We start from the raw sequence: 23,104 nt of genomic DNA on the forward strand, positions 1-23,104 counted from the left end.
TTTGTATATTACCTGGTATGCTAATTGAAAAAAAAAAAAAAGATGTTAGCAGTTTTGCATCGTTTGCAGGAGCGAAATATTAAGCATATTTGCAGCAGCATTTACGCATCTGTGTTCATACAGCTGGAGCAACACGTACAGGTGCATCTCAATAAATTAGAATATCATGAAAAAGGTCAATATTTTTTGTCACTCATTTCAGAAAGTGAAACCCATATATTATATAGATTCATTACACATAGAGTGAAATATTTCAAGCCTTTATTTCTTGAAATTTTGATGATTATGGCTTACAGATAATGAAAACCCCAAATTCAGTGTCTCAGAAAATTAGAATATTACATAAGATCAATTTAAAAAAAGGATATTTTAAACAGAAATGTCAGGCTTCTGAAAAGTATGTTCATTTCTATGTACTCAATACTTGGTTGGGCCTCCTTTTGCATGAATTACTGCATCAATGCGGCGTGGCATGGAGGCAATCAGCCTGTGGCACTGCTCAGGTGTAATGGAAGCCCAGGTTGCTTTGATAGCGGCCTTCAGGTCATCTGCATTGTTGGGTCTGGTGTCTCTCATCTTCCTCTTGACAATACCCCATAGATTCTCTATGGGGTTCAGGTCAGGCGAGTTTGCTGGCCAATCAAGCACAGTAACACCATGGTCATTGAACCAGCTTTTGGTACCTTTGGCAGTGTGGGCAGGTGCCAAGTCCTGCTGGAAAATGAAATCAGCATCTCCATGAAGCTTGTCAGCAGAAGGAAGCATGAAGTGCTCTAAAATTTCCTGGTAGATGGCTGCGTTGACTGTGGACTTCAGAAAACACAGTGGACCAACACCAGCAGATGACATGGCAGCCCAAATCATCACTGACTGTGGAAACTTCACACTGGACTTCAAGCAACATGGTTTCTGTGCCTCTCCACTCTTCCTCCAGACTCTGGGACCTTGATTTCCAAATGAAATGCAAAATTTACTTTCATCTGAAAAGAGGACTTTGGACCACTGAGCAACAGTCCAGTTCTTTTTCTCCACAGCCCAGGTAAGACGCTTCTGACGTTGTCTCTGGTTCAGGAGTGGCTTGACACGAGTAATGCGACATTTGTAGCCCATGTCTAGGATTCGTCTGTGCGTAGTGGCTCTTGATGCGCTGATGCCAGCCTCAGTCCACTCCTTGTGAAGCTCCCCCAAATTCTTGAATGGATTTTGCCTGACAATCCTCTCAAGGCTGCGGTTATCCCTTTTGCTGGTGCACCTTTTCCTACCACACTTTTTCCTTCCACTCAACTTTCTATGAATATGCTTGGATACAGCACTCTGTGAACAACCAGCTTCTTTAGCAATGAACTTTTGTGGCTTACCCTCCTTGTGAACATCTGTCAAGTCAGCAGTCTTCCCCATGATTGTGTAGCCTCCTGACCCAGACTGAGAGACCATTTAAAGGCTCAGGAAACCTTTGCAGGTGTTTTGAGGTAATTAGCTGATTAGGGTGTGACACCATGACTTTCCAATATTGAACTTATTTACGATATTCACATTTTCTGAGACACTGAATTTTGGGTTTTCATTATCTGTAAGCCATAATCATCAAAATTTCAAGAAATAAAGGCTTGAAATATTTCACTCTATGTGTAATGAATCTATATAATATATGGGTTTCACTTTCTGAAATGAGTGACAAAAAATATTGACTTTTTTCATGATATTCTAATTTTTTGAGATGTACCTGTATATAAAATATATTTTTGTTCAATTCGCATTTCCAATTATGTCCACTAGATGTCACTCTCGCGTGATTTGTCGTTCCATTTACAGTGAAAGTTTTAGCTTTAACCACAAGGTGGCAGAATAGGTTAAAGTGATAGTCCACTTCAAATAAAAAGTGTCATTTTACTCTGCTCTGCCTCATGCCGTTTCAAACCTGTATGACTTTCTTTCTTCTGTGGAACACAAAATAAGATATTTTGAAAATTGTTGTTTTGGTTCCCACTGACTTACTGTACGTACAAAAAAATACAATGGAAGTCAATGGGAGCCAAAAGTGTTTTCATTTTTGGCCAGACTATCCCTTCCTTAACACTGACACTGTCAATTTAATTTCAAATCAGAGCAGTATAAAAACACATTCTATTTATTTTTTAAAAACGTCGTGGAATAAAGAAAAATTATAAGAATTATGTATAAAGTAAAAAAAAACATCATCATGCTCTCTTGGTCAAACTAAGATAAAATTGTGTGGAAAGCTTTGAGTTCACAAACATCTTTTTTTGTAATATTTTTATTTATATTTCCTCGAATGTATATATGTACTTTATTTAAAGAAATTGTAAACTTCAAAAAATAAACCCTGTGTGCTGTTTGCATTAAAATAAACAATACGAAATACAGTATAATAGATAAACATCCAGAAATGTTATGCATTAATTAAAAAAAATAAAAATAAAGCAAAGGGCACTGTGGTTGAGATAGGGACACATTCACACCTTAAGCATTCTGGATGTGTGGGCCACTGGACAGGTTGGGAGAGAAGTAAATACATTCCACAATATTAGGAATAGAGATCTGGATCTACAGTATATGCAGTTCAGAGGTGTGGTTGAGATTTAAGCTTCTTTCTTGAAATGTCTTTTTTCCTTTCTGTATTCATGCTGTAAAATGTCAATCCAAGCAAACAGAGGACTTCTGTTTTCCATCCTTTTTGCAAATATCATATAGTGTTCTTGTCAGCATACAAAAAAATGACAGCTTTACACCTTGACTTACTATGCACAAAACATTTTAATAAAAAATAAAAAAAAGGATAAAAGAGCACAAGTAACAGAAAATGGCAGTCCGAGGAAGAGATACTTTATGTACAAGCCCTGAGGTATGTTCCCTCCTCAGAGAAATGTTTGTGTATGTTTGTGAAAGAGATTGAAGGAGGGAGAGACAGACAATAAAGAACAAACAAGCGTGTAACTGAACAAGGCAATTCCTTGATCTAGAAGTGCAACTGTGCATCATTGTCTTTAACTGGAAAGGGAACATTTATAAACTTTACAAGCCTTTACAAACTGTACAAGTCCTATTATAGGAATAAAATGGCCAAAAGGTCCATAGGTGCCTCTGGGCAAGCGTGGTCAGAGTTCAGAGGTTATCTGGGTGATATCGGGGCTGTGGAGAAGGAGGCAGAGTTTGGAGGCGAGTGGAAAGGAGAGGAGGGTGAGAGGAGTCGAGGGCTGCAAAGGTCCCCGTTGTGTAGTTTCCACAGCAACTCCTCGTTCTCCAAAGATAGCCGTTTGTTGACCTTTGACTCTTTCTGTAGGGTCTGTTGAAGCATGGCCTGCTCTGAGGAGAGCTGCCTACAGTCAAACAAGGTAAAAAAAGTTTTCCACTTTGAAAATAGAATACACTGATCTTATAAAGAAAATGCTATGCTGGATCCAAGAAATACACAAAAGAATTCTACTTACTTTGAAAGTGCAGCATGTTTGTCCATCCGAGCCTTGTAGTCCTCGTTCTCCTGCTGGACCTTCTTTAAACACTCTTCCAGTTTCAAATTATCATCAATCTGTAAACAACGTTAAAAACATGAATGTATTATTTATTCATCAAAAAGACGCTATACCAATGGTAAACCCAAAGTTAAGTTAAAAATTACAGTTTTTGTCTTTATAGATTTCTCTGTGTTAGGAGTTTAAATGTGGCAAGTTACAAAAATATGTTTTCTTTATCCTGCAGAACACAAAAGATATTTTATATTTATCATTGTTTTTGTGCATACAGTCAGTACACTGAAAAATAAAACTTGTAAGATTTACTTGATAAAATCTTTGTAACAATTTGCACCAACACATTTTAAGTAAATTTTACTGTTACTGCTCTGTACAATTTACCTGCTATTGTCGAATAAAATCTACATACTGTTGAACTTAACGTTCATAAAGAAATTAAGTAAATATTACATAATTATATAGAATTAAGTCAAATTATTAAGTCAAATTATTATTAATTATTGTTAAGTAAATTTAACAAAGAAAATAAGTAACTTTAGCTTGACCAATAATAGTTTGAGTATTTTTTACTTAGTCAAGGCTCTCTGTGATTTTACTGAATATAGCACTGAATTAAACCACGCTTTTAAAGTTTTTTTTTTTACTCAGAAACATCTAAGACAGCATATCTACATAATTAATAATGCAGCACTCATCCGAACACAGAGACTTCAATACTTGGTACACAATACACAATGACAGCAACATTCTGTTGACCGTTTTTGAGTATGAATGTTGTCATTTTGAGTATAAAATGAATGTTAGTAAACCTGACAACAAAAGCAATGATAAAACAGAGTGACTACAGCTGGAAAACAGCAATAAATAAATAATAAAAAATAATAACAAAATCAAACTTATTTATTATTCATGTCCCAGTTTATGTGAACACCAGTATCAGAAAAGTTGAGTAGGTTTTACTTAATTTTATAACATTGATATTTATGCTTTAATTTCTACTAGCTTGAATTGAGTACTAATATAGAATTAACTTTTTTTTTAAATTATTGCCTGAACTAACTTTTTCATGTAGAAATTGTATTTGTTTTTCTGTAGTATTTACTTCACCACAAAATAATTTTTATCGGTGTAAGGTCCAATATCATTTTGGACTCAACTGACTTTCATTATGGACAAAACCATTCTTCAAAGTATCTTCTTTTGTGTTGTACAGTCATTCAAGACATTTTAATTTTAAACAATTTGGGTGAACTATTCTTTAAGGCATCATTTTGGATTAATCAGTAAATGTGACCCTGGACCACAAAACCAAGTCTTAAGTCGCTGGGGTATATTTGTAGCAATAGCCAAAAATCATTAGGATATTAAGTAAAGATCATGTTCCATGAAGATATTTTGTACATTTCCTACCGTAAATATATCAAAACTTAATTTTTGATTAGTAATATGCATCTCTAAGAACTTCATTTGGACAACTTTAAATGCGATTTTCTCAGTATTTTGATTTTTTTGCACCATCAGATTCCAGATTTTCAAATAGTTGTATCTCAGCCAAATATTGTCCTATCATAACAAACCATACATCAATGGAAAGCTTATTTATTCAGATGATGTATAAATCTCAATTTTAAAAAACTGACCCTAATGACTGGTTTTGTGTGTGGTCCATGTTCACAAATATCTAACAGTGACATAAATTATGTAATAAGAATATAAGGAAGCTACTTGACATGAAGGCAGCTGACCTGGCAAAGGATAATTATAGATCCAGTGATACAGGCAAATGTAACCAGAATTTGATGGGCTCATAATGCCACGAGGGAGCTACAGGGGCATCTAATGCATATTTATTACATGTGTGCATATTCTCACCAGTTTGTCCATCTGCATGAGTTTCTTGTCTTGCTGGTGTATCTGGTTGGTCTTTATTTCCAGCACGGCTCTGAGACTCTCCAGCTCTTGTTCCAAATACAGTGTGTGAGCGTCCTTCTGCACACAGAGAAAAATGTGCTCAGTTTGTGTTTACGGCATCTGGGACTACAAAGAAATACATGGAGCATCTCTACGGGTCACAGGTTTGGCATGGGTCACAGTAACTAGCTTTACATGGTCAAGATGGTCAATCAGATGTCCCACTAGCCCTCTTGAAACTACGGTTGGGGATGCTGTTGTTGACAAGCACACCAGAATAAGAACAGAAGAACCACACAACTGTAAACATTTCTAATGGACTGCATTAGAACACAGTTCTTGGTGTCAGTGTTGTTATTTATAACTATTAACAGTCATGTTTGTTAATAGAAAAACAGCTGAACTACAATAACGTAAATAATGCATTACATTTTAAAAATTAGAAATGCCGTCTAAGTGAAACTAAATTTAAGGACTAAAATTAATACAACTAAAATTGAATAAAAATAAATAAGCCTAATAGAAATATTAAAAAAGTAATAAATATGACAAAAAACCATAAAGAAAAAAATGATTTAAATTCAATTACACTAACTGTAAACCAGCAATGTGGTTATACTGTGAATAATACAGATTACTGCAAAAGCATTGCAAATTTTACCTGACTTTTGTCTGCCAGAGCTCTCCTCCGTTCCTCCTCTTCTCTTAGTCTTTCTTTCAAAGCCTTGTTTTCTGCTGTCAAAGTCTGAATTTTCTCCTGTAGGGGAGAGAAAAGTGATTAAATAAACAATTACCAAAAAGCATATACACATTATTTTCAATTTGCAAATTAAGCATAATATGAATACTATACATTTTGAAGATTAAAAGTAAGTTAATTCATATTTGCATGTTAAGACGGCGATGCATACATTGAGCATGGCTTCAGACTCCTTGAGTGTTTTATCAAGTTCTTGCATGTCCTGTTCATGAGCCTTCCTGAGCTCTGGAAAATGGGGAAAAAAAAGGATTGATTTTCCTCATCTGACAGATGACAGATACATGTAAAATACAGTACATGTAATGAAAGGATAAACAATAGGCCTTTTGATGAGTGAAATTACCTGCAAGTGAAGTCTCATGTTCCTGTTTCAGTGTTGCTATCTGCTGAGTGTGTGCCACTTCCTGTTGGCTCCTCAGTGCTTCTTGTTTGCTCCTCACATCCTCCACCTGTCAGTGGAAACCATACTCATCTTCATCAAACAATAAATGTACTTTATTTTTTGCTCAAGTTGCACTGGTTGGTATTGCAGGGCAGATGCACCATCACGTAAAAAATGTTTTTAGTAACTGATGCCATTTTTTCACAGTCAAAACAATTTTAAATTAATTAATTTAAAAAGACAAGCATTAAAAACAAACGGTTCACACTTTCAGAAAATGCGCTCACAATAAACCAGACGTAATATTGCGTGATTAGAGCCGATTTAACATGATTACATGACACTTGTGATTTCTGTGTGATGTAAGCAGAGGCAAGCCCAGGTAAGATCCTACCTGCTGCTGCATGAGCGCCCTGCATTTATCCGCCTCTCTCTGATAGGCCTCGTGGGTCTTGTCCCATTCTGCAGAGTAGAAGTCCTTCAGCCGCTCCTCCAGCTGCTGTAGTTCTGTCTGATGCTGCTCCTGTAGTTTCTGAAACAATGCCTCCAAAGTTACACGCACCTCCTCCTTCTCTCTCTCCAGCTGTTCACAACATGAGACGGAGTTACCTGGGAATTAAGTGATAGAGAGGAGCATGTTAGGAAGAAGATGATTCTTGAACCTTGTGGTCCTGATCTTCAGAACTCTCAAGAGTTACATAAATGTGGCTGTCTTAGTGCTTGGTCTGGATCTAAGTCTTGGATTCAACTAATCCATATCTAACATACCGTGGCTACTTGAATTTAATGCTGGAATAGATTTTCTCTTTGTTTACAACAATATTTTTTGGACAGGCCTTGGTCTGAATTAGGGTTTTGAAGAATTTGGTATTAGTCTTGATAGAAACTTGAACAGATTCTCAAAACCATCAGTACATTCTAGATTTTATTTTATTTTTAGATTGTGACTATTGTATGGCAAATTTTAAATTTGATTGAATCTAGAATGTTCTGATGGTTCAGACAAAACAATATAGAATCCACCAGTTGGTCAATTTTCTAAAGAGTCAGTAAAATCCAGAATAGAACCTAGAATGTACTGGTGGTAAAATTCCTTAAGTTGTCAGAATTCTATTCTAGATTCTACGGACTCTTCAGCTAATTAAAAATGTAGAAATCTAGAAAGTTTTGATGGTCAATTCTCTAAAGAGCCAGTAGAATATAACAAAATCTAGAATGAACCATGGGTTTAATTCGGCAAAGAGAATAAAAACTAGAATTGAACCTAGTGTAAATTGAAACAGAAGAACATTTCTAAAAGTTACAAATACTGAAAATTGTTTTTGTTAACTGAAATAAAGATTAAATAAAATAATAAAAAACAATAGAGCAGAAATGTTCTAGACATTTCTAGAAAAAATAGAAATGTAGAATAGAACTGTACTAGAAATGAAATAAAATAAGTTAAGTTGAAGTAATAAAATTACTAAAAAGAAATTAAAGCTAAAAAGAAATATAAAAAATAGTAATAAAAAATAAAAACAGCACATAACAAAAATCCCAGAACTTTAAAATTAAAATAATGAAAACTGAAAATATAAAAATAAAAGCTAATTCAAAAGATTGATAAATTCCATAATAATAATTAATTATAATTTTGTGTATATATATATATAATTTATTAAATTATTATTATTATTCAGCCAGTATAATCTGGAACATGCTGATGGTTTAATTCCCTAAAGTATCAATAGAATCTAGAATGGAACTAATTTAATTAGCTAAATATTCTGTAAAATCAAGATTTGAATCTAGAACATACTGTATTCAGAATTCTATTCTTAAAAAAATTTAATTATCAGTACATTTACATTAAAATGACATAATTACAAATTCTGCGGAGTGCAGTTAGGATTCCTCTCAAATTTTCAATGGACATCAAGCCTAGCATGCATGTGTTTCTGAAGCCTCAGGATAACTATTTATTTGAATTCTGTGAGGACTGAACCAGGAGCAGAGTGTCATTTGGCCAACTGCACCTTCAGACTTGCATACAGGAGCCAGTGTGAGTGAAACATTCCTCATACACCACACACACATCCCTCACACTTGTCCTGAAGCCAAAGGCCATGACAGTGTGTAAGGCCAGACTAATTAAACATAACAAGCTGCACAACCCTAACGTTCTACAACATTAGAAATGTGTGTGCCCAGGCTTGCCAAGAATGTGTGCGTATTTGTGTTCAAGGTACGAATGGATTGAGGAGTCGTATTTTGTTGCTAACACATTCAAATAAATACACCAACTCCAAACACAATAAAAGGCAGTCAAACGTCTACAGGGCGTAATAAAACAGGTGGAATGTGATTGCCGTGTGGTTGTTAACATCGGTTTCCCAATTTACAAACAATGAGCTGTACACTTCCATCAATACGATGCTCATCAGAACAGAGAATTCAGCAGGATAAAACATGAAACAGCCTCACTCTGGAATGTAGAGAATAATATCATCCAAGAACAAATATGTGACTGGCAATTCACAGCAAGGTAATAAAGCTTCAAACACAGGCTAAGTGGTGTTAATGATAATATAGACAAAGAATTAATACATAGATCACTAGAATTTAACATTCTCTAAAGAAGAGTTGAGTGAATACGGTTAAATACGGCTTGGGTAAATAATCCGTAAGAAGAAAAAAAAAAAAAACGTGCTAAAACAAATTCTGCAATTCCAACTAGGTGTGACCCCGAAACTAGACATTTACACAGGCCTATTTTATCAGAACTGTGCCCTTGAGCAAGGCAGTTAACAAATTCTGCAATTCCAACTAGGTGTGACCCCGAAACTAGACATTCACACAGGCCTATTTTATCAGAACTGTGCCCTTGAGCAAGGCAGTTATTCCAAGGTTTCTCACAGAGACTTTCCCTACAATTAGTGTTTTTTCAAGTCACTCTGAATAAAAGCACCTGTTACATGACAGCTATCTAACCAAGATGAAAGCTTATGGTCTGTGAGCCTTGAAAAGGGACATAATAACCAAGTCTCTGTGTGTGACTGGACATGTGTTGCTTACCCAGTTGCTCTCGCAGGTTGTTGATTTGGACAGAAAGTTCTTCCCTCTGTTTGACTGCCACCTCACGCTATAAATAAATGACAGAAGAAACAAAACCAAAAATTAGTCACTCAAACAAATCAAGAAAGTTTAAAAGCATAGCTGGTAATAAAATGTCTAACATAAAGAAAGATTTTAGGTAAAAGAATAAAATGTCTAACATAAAGAAAGATTTTAGGTAAAAGAATATATGTGACCCTGGACCACAAAACCAGTCATATGGGTAAATTTTTTGAAATTGAGATTTGTACATCTTCTGAAAGCTGAATAAATAAGCTTTCCATTGATGTATGGTTTATTAGGATAGGACAATATTTGGCCGAGATATAACTATTTGAAGATCTGGAATCTGAGGGTGCAAAAAAATCTAAATATTGAGAAAATCGCCTTTAAAGTTGTCCAAATGAAGTTCTTAGAAGCTCAAAGAAAACAAAAATAACGACTTTCTATGTCCAGGGTCACATATAGTATTATACTTATATACTGTAAAGGAAAAGATTAATTTATATTCTTTAAAAAATAATGTATTTTTGAAAGAATAAATATTACATTTAGTAAAAATAATGTAAGGTCATAAAAGGTGCATAATTTTTTTTTAATCATACAAATGTTTAATACCAAAAAGAATGTGTTGTTTTAAATATTTTTAGAAGTATAGATTGTCACAATGCAATGGTTCTTAAAACATTTTTAGAAACATTTTAATAAAAATGAAAAACAACCTAATAAACCAAATCTAGGGGACAGTGCTGTTAATTAAAACTAAACAAAAACTTGTTAGTAAAATAAAATCTAAATATTAGATTAACGACTTAAATGAAAATGTACATTTCCGTTGAAATAAAATGAATTTGAATCACTAAAATGACTAAAACTAAAGATAAAATAAAATATAAAAGCTACATATTAAAAGAACTAATAAAAAGACAAAAGCTCAAAAAATACTAAAAATTTAAATTTAAATGAAAACTGAGAATATAAAAATAAAAGCGAATTCAAAATATTAATAAGCATATAAATACAGATGATAACAAAATAATGGCTACTGGGGGAAACCACCAAATATTTTGCAAATTCTTCTTTCATTGAAATTAGCTACTTCCACTCACAGCCAGTGAACTTCTATGAGCCCACTGTTTGTTAAACAAGAACATATTTTAATCCCAAATTACTGTTAACATAATTTGTTAATTATTTTATTGTTATGAATTGATTAATCAGTCATTTAACGTAATGTTGTTACTTCTTTGTCTATTATAATTATTAATTTAGATGCATTTGTTTTTTAATCAGCCAATAACTTCTCTGGTCATGGACCACCAGTGGTCCACAGAATAAGAACAACAGCACTGCAGGCCACGCATTAAAATTTCCCCAAAACCTAGAAAACATTCAAGACATGCTTCAATACAACCTCAAACATACTGTAAAAAAACCAAGCCACTTCTTGATTTACTTTACACAATGAATACACACTCACATTTGATCAGAGTTATGAATAAAACACTCTTTTGCAATGATATCATGCATTATGTGTGACTCTCAGCTGGACACTGTCAGTACTGGCAGAATGGGTTTTTGTTGTTGGATAAGAACCATCACAATCAGTTTCTTATCTGCAGGCATGATCAAGGGTCAGTGTGAGGCTGATTTAAATGTTCCAGGAAAGACATATGTGTGTGTGTCTGTGATTAAGTGACGCTTAATGTTAAAGTAACCTCTACATAGCCAAAGATCACATGGCCTGAGATTACTATGTTCTGTGATAAAGACTGTCAGAGACTGCTGAACACGTGATGGACAAACTTAACAGAACATGCTGACACACAAACCTCACGTCCAAACTGAAGTCAAACTCCCTGTTATGGTTACTGTACTCACATACACTCGGGTTCATGGTCTGGGATAAGAGGACAGGAGGTTTACACCACTGAACTATACAAAAACACACTTTGCATGGGCAAAACACACAAAGAACACCTTCTACAGACTCAGGGAAAAAGCAAGCATGTGATTGTGCACTTCAAGTTTGAATGCACAAACTGAAAAACTGGAAACATAAATAAAGCTCAAACAAAATAGATTACTCCATATGCACAACACATGACACACAACTGCCATCACAAACCATAATGAATCACCTATCAAGATTAACAATGGTTTGGTTGATGAGCAGGAAGTTAAGAATCAAAACAGACCTACACTTTGAGAAAGAAGTTACTGAGAAACAGAGTAGCAACTAGTAAATCTGCCAATACCAGTAATTGCAAAATAACCACTCAAAGGAACTAAACTGCACCTTTTGATTCTTCTTGGAGCCAGGAAGCTTCTTCAGGCCAGGTTTGCTCCCGGAGGAGCCCATCTTCTCCTCAAACTCACGCTCCTGCTCTCTCTTCTCCCCTACCAGTCAAACAACCCAACAATCTTCAACTACTTTCCTCCTTCTCTACACTAAAAACTGGTCTGTGAGCATCAATCTCCAGGCACGCTGCATTAGAAACAACTCCCTCCCTATCACAGACCTGCTCCCGTATTCCTCCTAAGAGAGAGGGAGTGGAAACTCAGATAAGAGAAAATGGAAAGATGAATGTTGAAAGAGTGAGTAGGTGGAAAAGTGGGTTCTGTGGTTATGAAGAAAATATTTCTTTTTTATGGGCAAGCAGTTTGATTGGTTCTTATTGATATACTGAGACCAAAATAATAGATGAATCACATTTTTCCAGGGTACAAGAAGTAAGTCCAAAGGTGATATCAGAGTTACATAACATGGCTGTTCTATAAATGAGATCGTGCTTGGTGTATTGGAGCTTATATAATATTATGGTCAACATGGGAACCGTTACATGGCAGAAGACCACAAGTCTGCAAAGCTGTGTAAGAAAAATACATGAAGAATCAGAACAAATGAGTAATTAGACAGGGGAAAAAATGATTAAATTAAAAAGTAATGAGGTATTTGCTCAAAGTTAGATTTTAATAAAATCCATATGCAATAGTTTTGATGACAGCTCAAGCACAAGCAAACAACCCATTTGCATGTGCTTGAACAAATTTTATTTGAACTAGTTTTACTTGAAATATAACATTTTTAGTAGACACTTCCACAGTGGTATTTTCCATAAAAAAAAAAAAAAAAAGGTCAAAAATACCATGCAATTATATTCTATGAAATATGGTAAAGTGCAAAGTAGTGGGTGGGTACAGAGAAACATTGCTCTACTGTTATCAGCCAAACAGCAGTGAGGTGGGAAAATAAACCACACCCCTTCTCCAAACCCCGCCCCCTGGGGCTCAGTAGCAGCTGGTGCATTCCTCACAGCAACATCCCACCTCCTCTGTGCTCACTATCAATCACTGTGGGTGACACAAGGGCTACAATTGTCAAGTTTCCCCAAAGTAAAGTCTCCCTTTTTTCATGAGTGGAAAGAAAGTGAAAGATTTGAGTTTTCTAGACAGTATGTGGGATTTCTGGAGTAGAAGTGCAAAATTTGTGAAGTATCCTAGGTGTTTTTTTTAAGCTGTTTTGATAAGAAGAATTGATGTGGGAAGGCTTGCTATTATTGAGAGATAAGGAGATAAGATGACAAATTTGCATTATATATAGGACACCAAGGAATGCATGGAATGAGATGGCTAAAATGGAAATTTGAAAGAAAGAAAGAAAGAAAGAAAGAAAGAAAGTAAGTAAGTAAGTTGTGGGATTCTGGGTTTAATTGTACGCCTGGGGTGAAGATTACTAGACTGGGTGTGGGGTGCACATTGAGTAACCCATTAACATAGTTACACTAACATTAGCTCACATAAGCCTATTTAAGTTCCCAACTTTAAACCTAGCTAATAGTGTTTACCTAGATATGAGTTCAGGCAGATTAGAGTAAATTTAAAGTCAACATGAAATCAAAATTGACCCTATTCACTTTCTTAATACACATTCCTAGCCTTGTGCATGATTTATGGGTGCACATTATTTCAAAGAACAAATATTTGTTGTCACAGTCTTTCAACAAAATGTAATCCATTTCTCCACCTCTGGAACGCCTTTTTTGGCTGCCGTCAGTGGGCCAGTACTTTCTCCAACCTATCTGCACCAGTCCATTCTGGTGTACTTTTTATGATCTCTAATATCTTTTATAATCTCTAATATCTTAATTCACTTCTATTTGAGTGGATGTTACATTTGTATTTTCTTGCAGGCTTTTACCTCTCTGGCCTCAATCAATTTCAACATTCAAAATCGAGAACTATTCCAGCCAGTCATGCAGGAAATACAAGACATTGTATTCAGATGATCACACATTATCAGACAGTGTAGTGTATGATTCAGTACAACATTGTGCGTCTAGATGATTTTACTGTCAGTGGTTCTGCCTCAGGGCCCATGAGGGCGGGATTACGCTCAAACCTACTCTGTCAGATAAACCAATATGCAAAACGGTAGGGTGTTACTAAACTCCCCAATCAAATGAACAGTAGGCTTGAAACTTCACTCTCACACACAGAGGTTTCAGAATGATCAAAGCTGACATTGTATAATTGGATGTATTTAAGACTTAAGTAAGTCTGTACGCGATAGTGGATAGTGGTCTATTAGTCTACACAAACATTTGAGAAACTTCTCAACAAGATGTTAAAGCATTAAAAAGGCATTCAATAAGCCGTGAGCAGTGTGGCAAGGACATGTCAATGCCGGTGATTAATTATTAAGTTTTACTGGTTAGGCAAACTAAATACATGAGACTTAACATTTTAAAAAACAACTGAATTACTTGTTAATTGTAATTTCTGTTTTATCAACAATTTTCTGTGACATCCTAAGAGAATAAAAATCTGTGACTTACTATCTTACTATTGTTTTTGGTAGAGTGTTTACCTCATGGTTGATTTATTCAGACCAATGGGAATCCTTAAATACTTAGTTACACCTAGTAATTGATTGACAGCTCCTTTGATCTGCAAATATTTGCAAACCAAAAGAAGGTGAATGGAGATTAGCACTGTGGCAAGTCTGTATCCAGGATACAGCCAATCACGAAATAAAGGGCTTTTACAGACACTCCCAGATATCTGATCATGCCAGGCTGTATACATAGAGTTTGATGGCTCTGACATTTAGTCAAAGAGACCCCAAAGAGGCCAACTGTTTCCTCTTCAACTTATATTGTGCAAGTTGAGTCGCTACCGAAGCTGCGCTGAAGCCACATTCCATTTCCAGAACAATGGTGGAAAAGTAAGAAGTAAATTAAAGGAGGGAGATCAACGCACAAGTGCAACATCGAACTAAAGAGGCCCAGTAGCGTGTGGATCTGATGGCGATGAGCATGAATGAATAGAAGAACCTGTGTTTCGGTGGGTTGCAAAGAGATCATGTGAAGGGGTTAGGTCAAACTTGGCTTACTGACTAACCTAAATCATGCATGACATCTAGAGTGAATGTGAGAGAACATCCCCCCGGAGCCCTCTTAGTTTCAACACACCTGGAAATGCTGGTTAATGGTACCACCATATGAAACATTTCCTACTTATCTGCTTTGTAGACAAAACAGACAGGCACATACATTATGACAAGCCCTTGTAGTATGCTTGATTATCCATAATTACATTTCAGATGTTTGTAATTGCATCTGACCCAATTACATTTTCAAAGGATGAAATGATAATTTGAGATACCTGCAATTATAATCTCACTAATGGAACAGAGGAACAAAGATCTCTTGATTGAAGATAATTTGAATAGTCAAGACTTCATTATATAAGATATGTCTAATGATGTTAAACAGACTACAGTTCAAAAGTTTGGGTACAATTACTTTTTTTTCTGAAAGAAATTAATACTTTTGTTTAGCAATAGATGCATTAAATTGATAAAACATGACAGTAAAGACATTTAAAATGACACAAAAGATTTTTGTGACTTTTGATCTTTCTGTTGGTTTCCACAAAAACATTAAGTAGTACAACTGTTTTCAAAATTGCTAAAAAGAAGAAGTTTCTTGAGCGCCAAATCAGCATATCAGAATGATCTCTAAAGGATCATGCGACACTGAAGACTAGATAGATGGCTGCTGAAAAATCATCTTTGCCAACATGGGAATAAATTACATTTTAAAATATATTCAAATCAGAAACAGTTATTTTGAATGGTAAAAACATTTCACAAAATTACTGTTTTTGCTGTATTCTTAAATGATGATAAATTAGATATATAAAACACCATTTTGCACAGCTCTCTGCCAAAGACCACTCTGCCAAAAAATCAGTAATATGCTGAATATCTATATATTAAAACCATGGCAAAAAAGAAAAATAGAAAATGAATGGGGAGTAAACCTGACAAAGAAACATCTAGACAAAAAAAGACAAAAGACAAAAATTAAACAGTAAAGTTCTCCAACCTCACTGAAGATGTGCTGCACAACCAGGGCGAGAGCTTCCAGTCGCCGATTGCCGTTAACAATGAGTTTACGGAGATGCAGGATGCATTGACTTTTCTTCTCATTTTGAAGACGAAGATCTTTCTCTTTCTCTTCCTCCGTCGGTCTTCCTTGACTAGCTGAGCTGTGCTGCTGTGTCCGTCCAGCTGTTGCCCCTGCAGCTTTGGGCCCTTTGGAGCTCTTGTCCACTGTAAAAGAGCGTGTGTTCAGTGTGGTCATTACGTTCAGCATGATTTCACAGTCCAGAATCACATATACTCCTCAAATTCGCTTCCAGTCATTGCCGTTAACAATGAGTTTACGGAGATGCAGGATGCATTGACTTTTCTTCTCATTTTGAAGACGAAGATCTTTCTCTTCCTCTTCCTCCGTCGGTCTTCCTTGACTAGCTGAGCTGTGCTGCTGTGTCCGTCCAGCTGTTGCACCTGCAGTTTTGGGCCCTTTGGAGCTCTTGTCCACTGTAAAAGAGCGTGTGTTCAGTGTGGTCATTACGTTCAGCATGATTTCACAGTCCAGAATCACATATACTCCTCAAATTCAACCAGTAAAAGTGAAAGCAAAAAACTGCACTTATGAGAAGAACATTCACACCCATACACTAGAAAAATATTTTTATCTTAATGGTATCATAAGAAAGAAATGAACATGACTAATAGGAAAGCTGTGCAACAAAAGCTTTAAGCAACAAACTCAGCACATAACATACGCCCTCTCTTGTGTTGATCCTGAAAAAAAAAAATCATAGTGCATGCTGGGATTGCATCTTAATGAAAATGCACTAAGGTCCAGAGAGCACATTAAAAGTGCATTAGAAAGAGAGAGAGAGAGAGAGATTGAGTGTGTGTGTGTGTGTGTACTGAGAGTGCATTTTGGTCTTATCTTCTATAGGCTAACTGAAGTCAAAGTAAGGTTTTCCCATAATCTGTGAAGAATACTGACTATTGATTGAATTTTATAAGCATTCTCAAACTGCCTACTGAGCAATAACACATCTGAGATGTAGAGAAATAAGTATTTTTGATTATGTTTTTTTTATATTTATATATGAGGTCATAAAATGTATAATAATTATTATACAAGAATTAGAAAAATGATGTGTAAACTAGGTGTAATACTGTCAATGCTTCACATGTAAATTCCACATGTATAATTTATTTTTGTCTTAATTAGATATTTAAAGCTTAAACATGAGGGTAAAGACAGATGAAGGCTGGATATATGTGTAATTTTGGTATTTGGTTGGCTTCTGTCAAACTCCCCGGTCTGTGTATGACATTTAACAAGAACTGTAATTTAGATGGTAATTTACTCCTTGTTTGAATGTAATCTGTATTTACCAAGCAACTTTAAAATATGATATCCCACACACAAATCTGCCAAGTAACCACAATAGACGCACAAACAGTGTGAAGAGGTGAAGAGTACAAACTGAATATTAGCTATTGCTGATGTAGTTTAACTCTCATTCCCTAGTAGTAGACTGCTTTGGACAGCTGGCCTTAAAGAAACAGTTCACCCAAAAAAAAAAAAAGCAAATCACTTTATTACTATAGGAGTGTGGAAAATCAATCTTATTCACGATTCATACACTCTCAGAAAAATGTACAAAAGCTGTCAGTGGGATGGTACCTTTTCAAAAGTACACCTTTGTACCCAAAGGGTACATATCAGTACTTTAAAGGTACATATTAGTACCTAAAGTTTACAAATCAGAATCTGAAAGGTACATATTAGTACCTTTTGAAAGGGTACCACCCAAGTAACAGCTTTGGTACAGTTTTTCTGAGAGTGTAGGTTTTCAATTTGTTTAAGGAAAGATTTTTGTAAATTCCGAATGATTTGATTCAGTCCGATTCACAATGAGATGTAATTTCATTCTGTAATTTTTAAGTGCATATAGGATTATGTAAATGCTGCTCCTAATGCATCTTATATGCAAACAACGGTATGTCTCCGATAATCTGCTTATGTAAAAACTGTAATGTTTATATATTTACAAATATTGAATGATACTTTATAGAATCATTTACAGCATTTTAAATAGATTCTTGATCAAAAGAAATGATTCATGATTCAAAAATCTATGTTTCAAAATCATTGTATATGCATTAGCAAGATTTGTTTTCGATGAATTGAGAAAACGAGGGAATCTTCTCACCCCTAGTCATCACTGTATGCTGTATGGCTTCAGAAGACTCAGCTGAATACTGAATGTCGTTGAATATAGCTGTAAGATCTGTGCGAAATGATGACAGAATTCTCATTTATGGGTGAACTATCCCTTTAAATCACCTTCCATGAATCAGAGAGTCTCTCTGATGCCCCCTGCTGGTAGATATATTTTCACTGTAGTTGACCCTTAGAGCATACTTTCAAGCTTCGTATAGCTTTTGTAGAAATTAATTTACACAACAAATCATCTACAAATAATTTATCACTCTTAATGAAAGGAGACTTTTTGAAGTGAAGTGTCAAAATATCAATATAATGTCAACCGCTTGTAGAAATTACACACACACAAATACACACACTATTAATATTATTCTTTGTTCTCTTCTGCTTTGTGCATCAAAGAATAAGAACACTCAGTAGGCATGTTGTGGATTTAATAAAAAAAATGTCTAATCTTTTCTTATTTCGACTATGAATTTTATCCAATCAAATAAATAGAAATATGTTATCCTATTTATGATAAATGTCCAATCATTAAAATGCTCGTTGGTCAGATATTTCCTCTTTCTTTTTTATACCTAATGCAAAAACTATTTTCTTCTAAACCTGGAAGTCTTTATGTATAATGCAAAGATCACTTCTGACGAATGTCTCTGTTACGTTATTTAAACACAGGCTTGAAATAGAGAGATTGCTGCAGTCTTTTTCTGGCTCAGTGTGATGTGAGGGAATATGTGTGCTTTGAGATGAAATGTAATGTCCTTAAACAACTGTAACTCAGTGCTGAACAGTGCCCTTGCCTGTGGTCACATGACCACATCTGCACAATCTGCCACCCCACAGGACTGTGTCATCAGCTCTGATCACATCACTGCTGACCTCAGATACTCCGCTACTATGGATGTCAGTGTGGCACAGATTTTTGTCCCCAATACCCTTACAAAACTGTGCAGTGGTACTATTGTGGTATTGGATGATAACTTTTATATAGGCCTATACCATGCTATGGAAAGATTACCACATTTATATGCCATGGTACTCTTTAAAATTACCATGGAACATGTCCAAAAATACAAATTTTAAATGGCACATATATTAAATCATCTGAGTTTTTTATTAATATTATATTTTTGCCCATTTCTTGTACCTTCTAAAATGTAACAAAATCTGAAAAAACATTTTAAAAATGTAGCTTTATTTCAAATGTTTTATTTGCCCCTTATTGCATCTTGTAATTTAAACCAAACCTTTAAAGTAAATATGACTGTTTACATCATATATTTTCTTCTGAATAAATAAATAAATAAAATCTCAAACAAAATGTATTTTAAATACATTGTAGTTTATCATTTTAAATTTTAGATTATATTTTGGCCATTTCTTGTAAATTCTGAAATTCACAAAATACATATGTATGTAAATATCTAAAAACAAAAAGTAACACTACCTCAAATGTTTTATTTGCCCATATATTACATTTTGTAATGTAAACTAAACCTTTAAAACTGTAAATGATATACGTACAAAATGATTCAAATATATTTATAAATATATTTTGGCCAGATAATTTTTTTTCTTTAGCTATGGGATAGTTCCACTATGGTACATGTCCAAACAAAAGCACGGTACTAACATGTATTACAAATAATAATAATAATGGAAAATATGGTACTGTATTACCATGGTAGCATGTCTAATAAGACAGCGTAAAGCTATGATAGATAAATCTAAAACTCATGTATTGACTGCATTGTCTATTATTTGATTATCCACTGTCTTGTGTTTGATTGATGCTTTCTAAAAGTTTACTGAAATTGGTGATATATATATATATATATATATATATATATGAACTTAGGTGTACAGTATAGAGAACGTGGCTTTACTAGATTACAAAATAATTAAACGTCATCACTATGCTGTGTAAAATGAAGGATAGTGTACATAGTCTCTGCTTGTGTGCGCGTCTGTGTGTGAACACGGCAAGTCCATAAGTAGCATGTAATCAGTGTGCAGTCTAGGCCTCGTAATAAGTGTTTATGATGGTCTACCGTGACAGGAGACATGTTGTGATTGCTGTCCCCCAAACACTCCACTGGAGACAGACCGTAGCTAGTTACCACACACATACACACTGAGTAGGGCTCAACCACAGGCGTCCAAACATAAGCTTCGTCAAGCGTGTCCACACCCAGGCCGGATATGTTCATGGTTATGCTAACAGACAGAGTGGTGCTCCTTTGATGCTGATGTTTCTCTCAGCAATCCTCTTTTCATTACACTGCAAGATTAAACATCACACACACTCATACAACCAGCAAACCGCAAGCCTCCACAGAAAAAAAATAAAGGCTTCCACTCTTCCACATAATTACTGGAAGGCAGATGAGGAAATTATGCACCCGCTCTGAAGGAAAGCCTGAATAAATGTTTCAGCGTTTTGCTTAATGGAAAGAATGATGTCACTTAGACAGAAGCAGTGCCACACATTCAAAAGGAGACCAAACACATTCAAACACATCACGGCACATCTTCTCAATCTAAATGTGACATAGTTTCATCTAGCAATAGGAAACTCTCTAATGATACACCTTAAGCTCACCAAGGCTGCATTTGTTTGATCAAAACACAGTAATGTTGTGCAACCAATGTTGGCAATAATAAGAGTTGTGCTGCTTTGTTGTTTCTCTCAGCAATCCTCTTTTCATTACACTGCAAGATTAAACATCACACACACACTCGTACAACCAGCAAACCGCAAGCCTCCACAGAAAAAAAATAAAGGCTTCCACTCTTCCACATAATTACTGGAAGGCAGATGAGGAAATTATGCACCCGCTCTGAAGGAAAGCCTGAATAAACGTTTCAGCGTTTTGCTTAATGGAAAGAATGATGTCACTTAGACAGAAGCAGTGCCACACATTCAAAAGGAGACCAAACACATTCAAACACATCACGGCACATCTTCTCAATCTAAATGTGACATAGTTTCATCTAGCAATAGGAAACTCTCTAATGATACACCTTAAGCTCACCAAGGCTGCATTTGCTTGATCAAATCACAGTAATGTTGTGCAACCAATGTTGACAATAATAAGAGTTGTGCTGCTTAATATTGTGGAAATTGTGATGCATTTTACAAGATTCTTTGATAAATAGAAAGTCTAACAGAATAGCATTTATTTGAAATATATATTTTTATATGAAAGTAAAAGTATTTACTGACACTTTGGATCAATTTAATGTATCCTTGGTGAATAAAAAGTATCCATTCCTTTAAAAAATGCGCTGAATAGTACTGTAAATATTACATAAGCAAACTCTTGTTTTGTTAATTTAGTTTAATTCAGGTCTACCTACATATTTTTGTTGTTATTCAACCTAAAATGACCCTCCTAAAAATCCTTACTGTGAACAAAAAGTACTATGAAGGTACCACGCCACAGTGAAAAAATCTGGTATCCCTGTTGAAAAAACAAGCATATGCTGGTTATGTTTTGAAGAAAGGCTGCTGGTTTGAGCTGGTTTAAGCTGGTCCTTAGCTGGTCATGTGCCGGTCCTAAGCAACTAGCTCCTGCTCAGGACCAGCACATGACTAGCTTAAACCAGCTCATGACCAGCTTAGGACCAGCTTAAACCAGCTCAAACCAGCAGTCATGCTTCAAAACATATCAACCAGCATATGCTGGATTTTTCAACAGGGATATCATAGAATATCATATATTCTTTGGAGCATGTCCAAAAACATGGTATTAAAATGATAAATGGTTAAATAAAAATAGTAAATTACTTTTGTTGGTTGATTCAGTCATATTAAATAACGATTTTGACAAGAGAAAGCAGTTAATGTAGATTTTACATTTTTACCATGCACTATTTTTGTTTGTGTTGAACTATTCCAATTATATAGCTATGGAGCAAATATTTCCCAGTCTAAACGACTGGAAGATGACTAAATGAGATCTCTCGTGACAGTTTGGTGGTGTTACCTATCCGAGCATGGCTGGAAAGACAGACAGAAAGCGGCCAGGCTGCTGCACAGAGAGAGCGACACCAGGGCCTGTGGTAAAATGACATACCACCATAATCACAACCTCAAACCAAACTATTTAGTTTATTGTTTATTAATTCTTTAGATATGAATGTTAGGAATGGGGTATAGGCAAGGGCTTTGGCTCACTGGAAAGTCAAAGGGAGTATCTGAAGAGGATAAGTGTGATCACACACAAAAACACACATGCATTTGGATTTTCTGTGGATCCCTTTGGATATTAAAGACTTGGGATATCCTGTTTCCACCCAAACTCAGGAACATGATGGTTGCTTATTGTCACAAATTAGTAGCGCCCACCACCATGTCTCTGGTCCCTATTGTTACCTGTAAATCTAAGTAATTTTTTTCACTTGTTTAATCATTCGCTAAACAGAAATTGTATACAAAAGTCACTTAGAAATGAATAGCACAGTTCACTTAAAAAAAACAAAACAACAACAACAAGGACATATTTTACTACAAGAAATGTTTCTACACCGTAAATTGAAAAAAAAAAAAAAAAATTACTTTAGAGTTTCCTCGTGCACACACTGTCATTGAGATACACACAGAATGAGAAGGATAAATAAATAAATAATCTGGATTGGAATTATAAGAATGAGGCCAGCGGCTGTGTTTAGATTAAATCGCATGATGAGGGATGAAAACTACCAGTCCAAAGCAAGCCATCAAATCCAGATGGATAAATAGATAAAAAAATGAAGGCTGTAATGAATGTCTGAGTTTGCTGGCCCAATTTGAATACACTGTGTCCCTGCGCATTTGGCACATATATATATATATATATATATATATATATATATATAT

General features: G+C 35.2%; 1 protein-coding gene across 1 annotated transcript in view; it reads right to left on the minus strand.

The window, feature by feature from the left end:
* Window positions 1-2,324: 2,324 nt before the first annotated feature.
* LOC107747391 (microtubule-associated tumor suppressor 1-like) overlaps window positions 2,325-23,104 on the minus strand; it is a 56,815-nt gene continuing 36,035 nt past the window's right edge. The window contains exons 7-15 of the mRNA XM_016561857.1: window positions 16,033-16,259; window positions 9,602-9,668; window positions 6,939-7,153; window positions 6,506-6,611; window positions 6,314-6,387; window positions 6,064-6,159; window positions 5,364-5,480; window positions 3,450-3,547; window positions 2,325-3,338 (exon numbers count right to left, since the gene is read on the minus strand). Coding sequence (XP_016417343.1) covers window positions 3,131-3,338; window positions 3,450-3,547; window positions 5,364-5,480; window positions 6,064-6,159; window positions 6,314-6,387; window positions 6,506-6,611; window positions 6,939-7,153; window positions 9,602-9,668; window positions 16,033-16,259 — 1,208 coding nt within the window. The 3' untranslated portion in view covers window positions 2,325-3,130. The remainder of the gene's footprint in view (window positions 3,339-3,449; window positions 3,548-5,363; window positions 5,481-6,063; window positions 6,160-6,313; window positions 6,388-6,505; window positions 6,612-6,938; window positions 7,154-9,601; window positions 9,669-16,032; window positions 16,260-23,104) is intronic.

This window comes from Sinocyclocheilus rhinocerous, unplaced genomic scaffold (assembly GCF_001515625.1).
Source record: "Sinocyclocheilus rhinocerous isolate Xijiao unplaced genomic scaffold, SAMN03320098_v1.1 scaffold829, whole genome shotgun sequence".
Lineage (NCBI taxonomy): Eukaryota > Metazoa > Chordata > Actinopteri > Cypriniformes > Cyprinidae > Sinocyclocheilus > Sinocyclocheilus rhinocerous.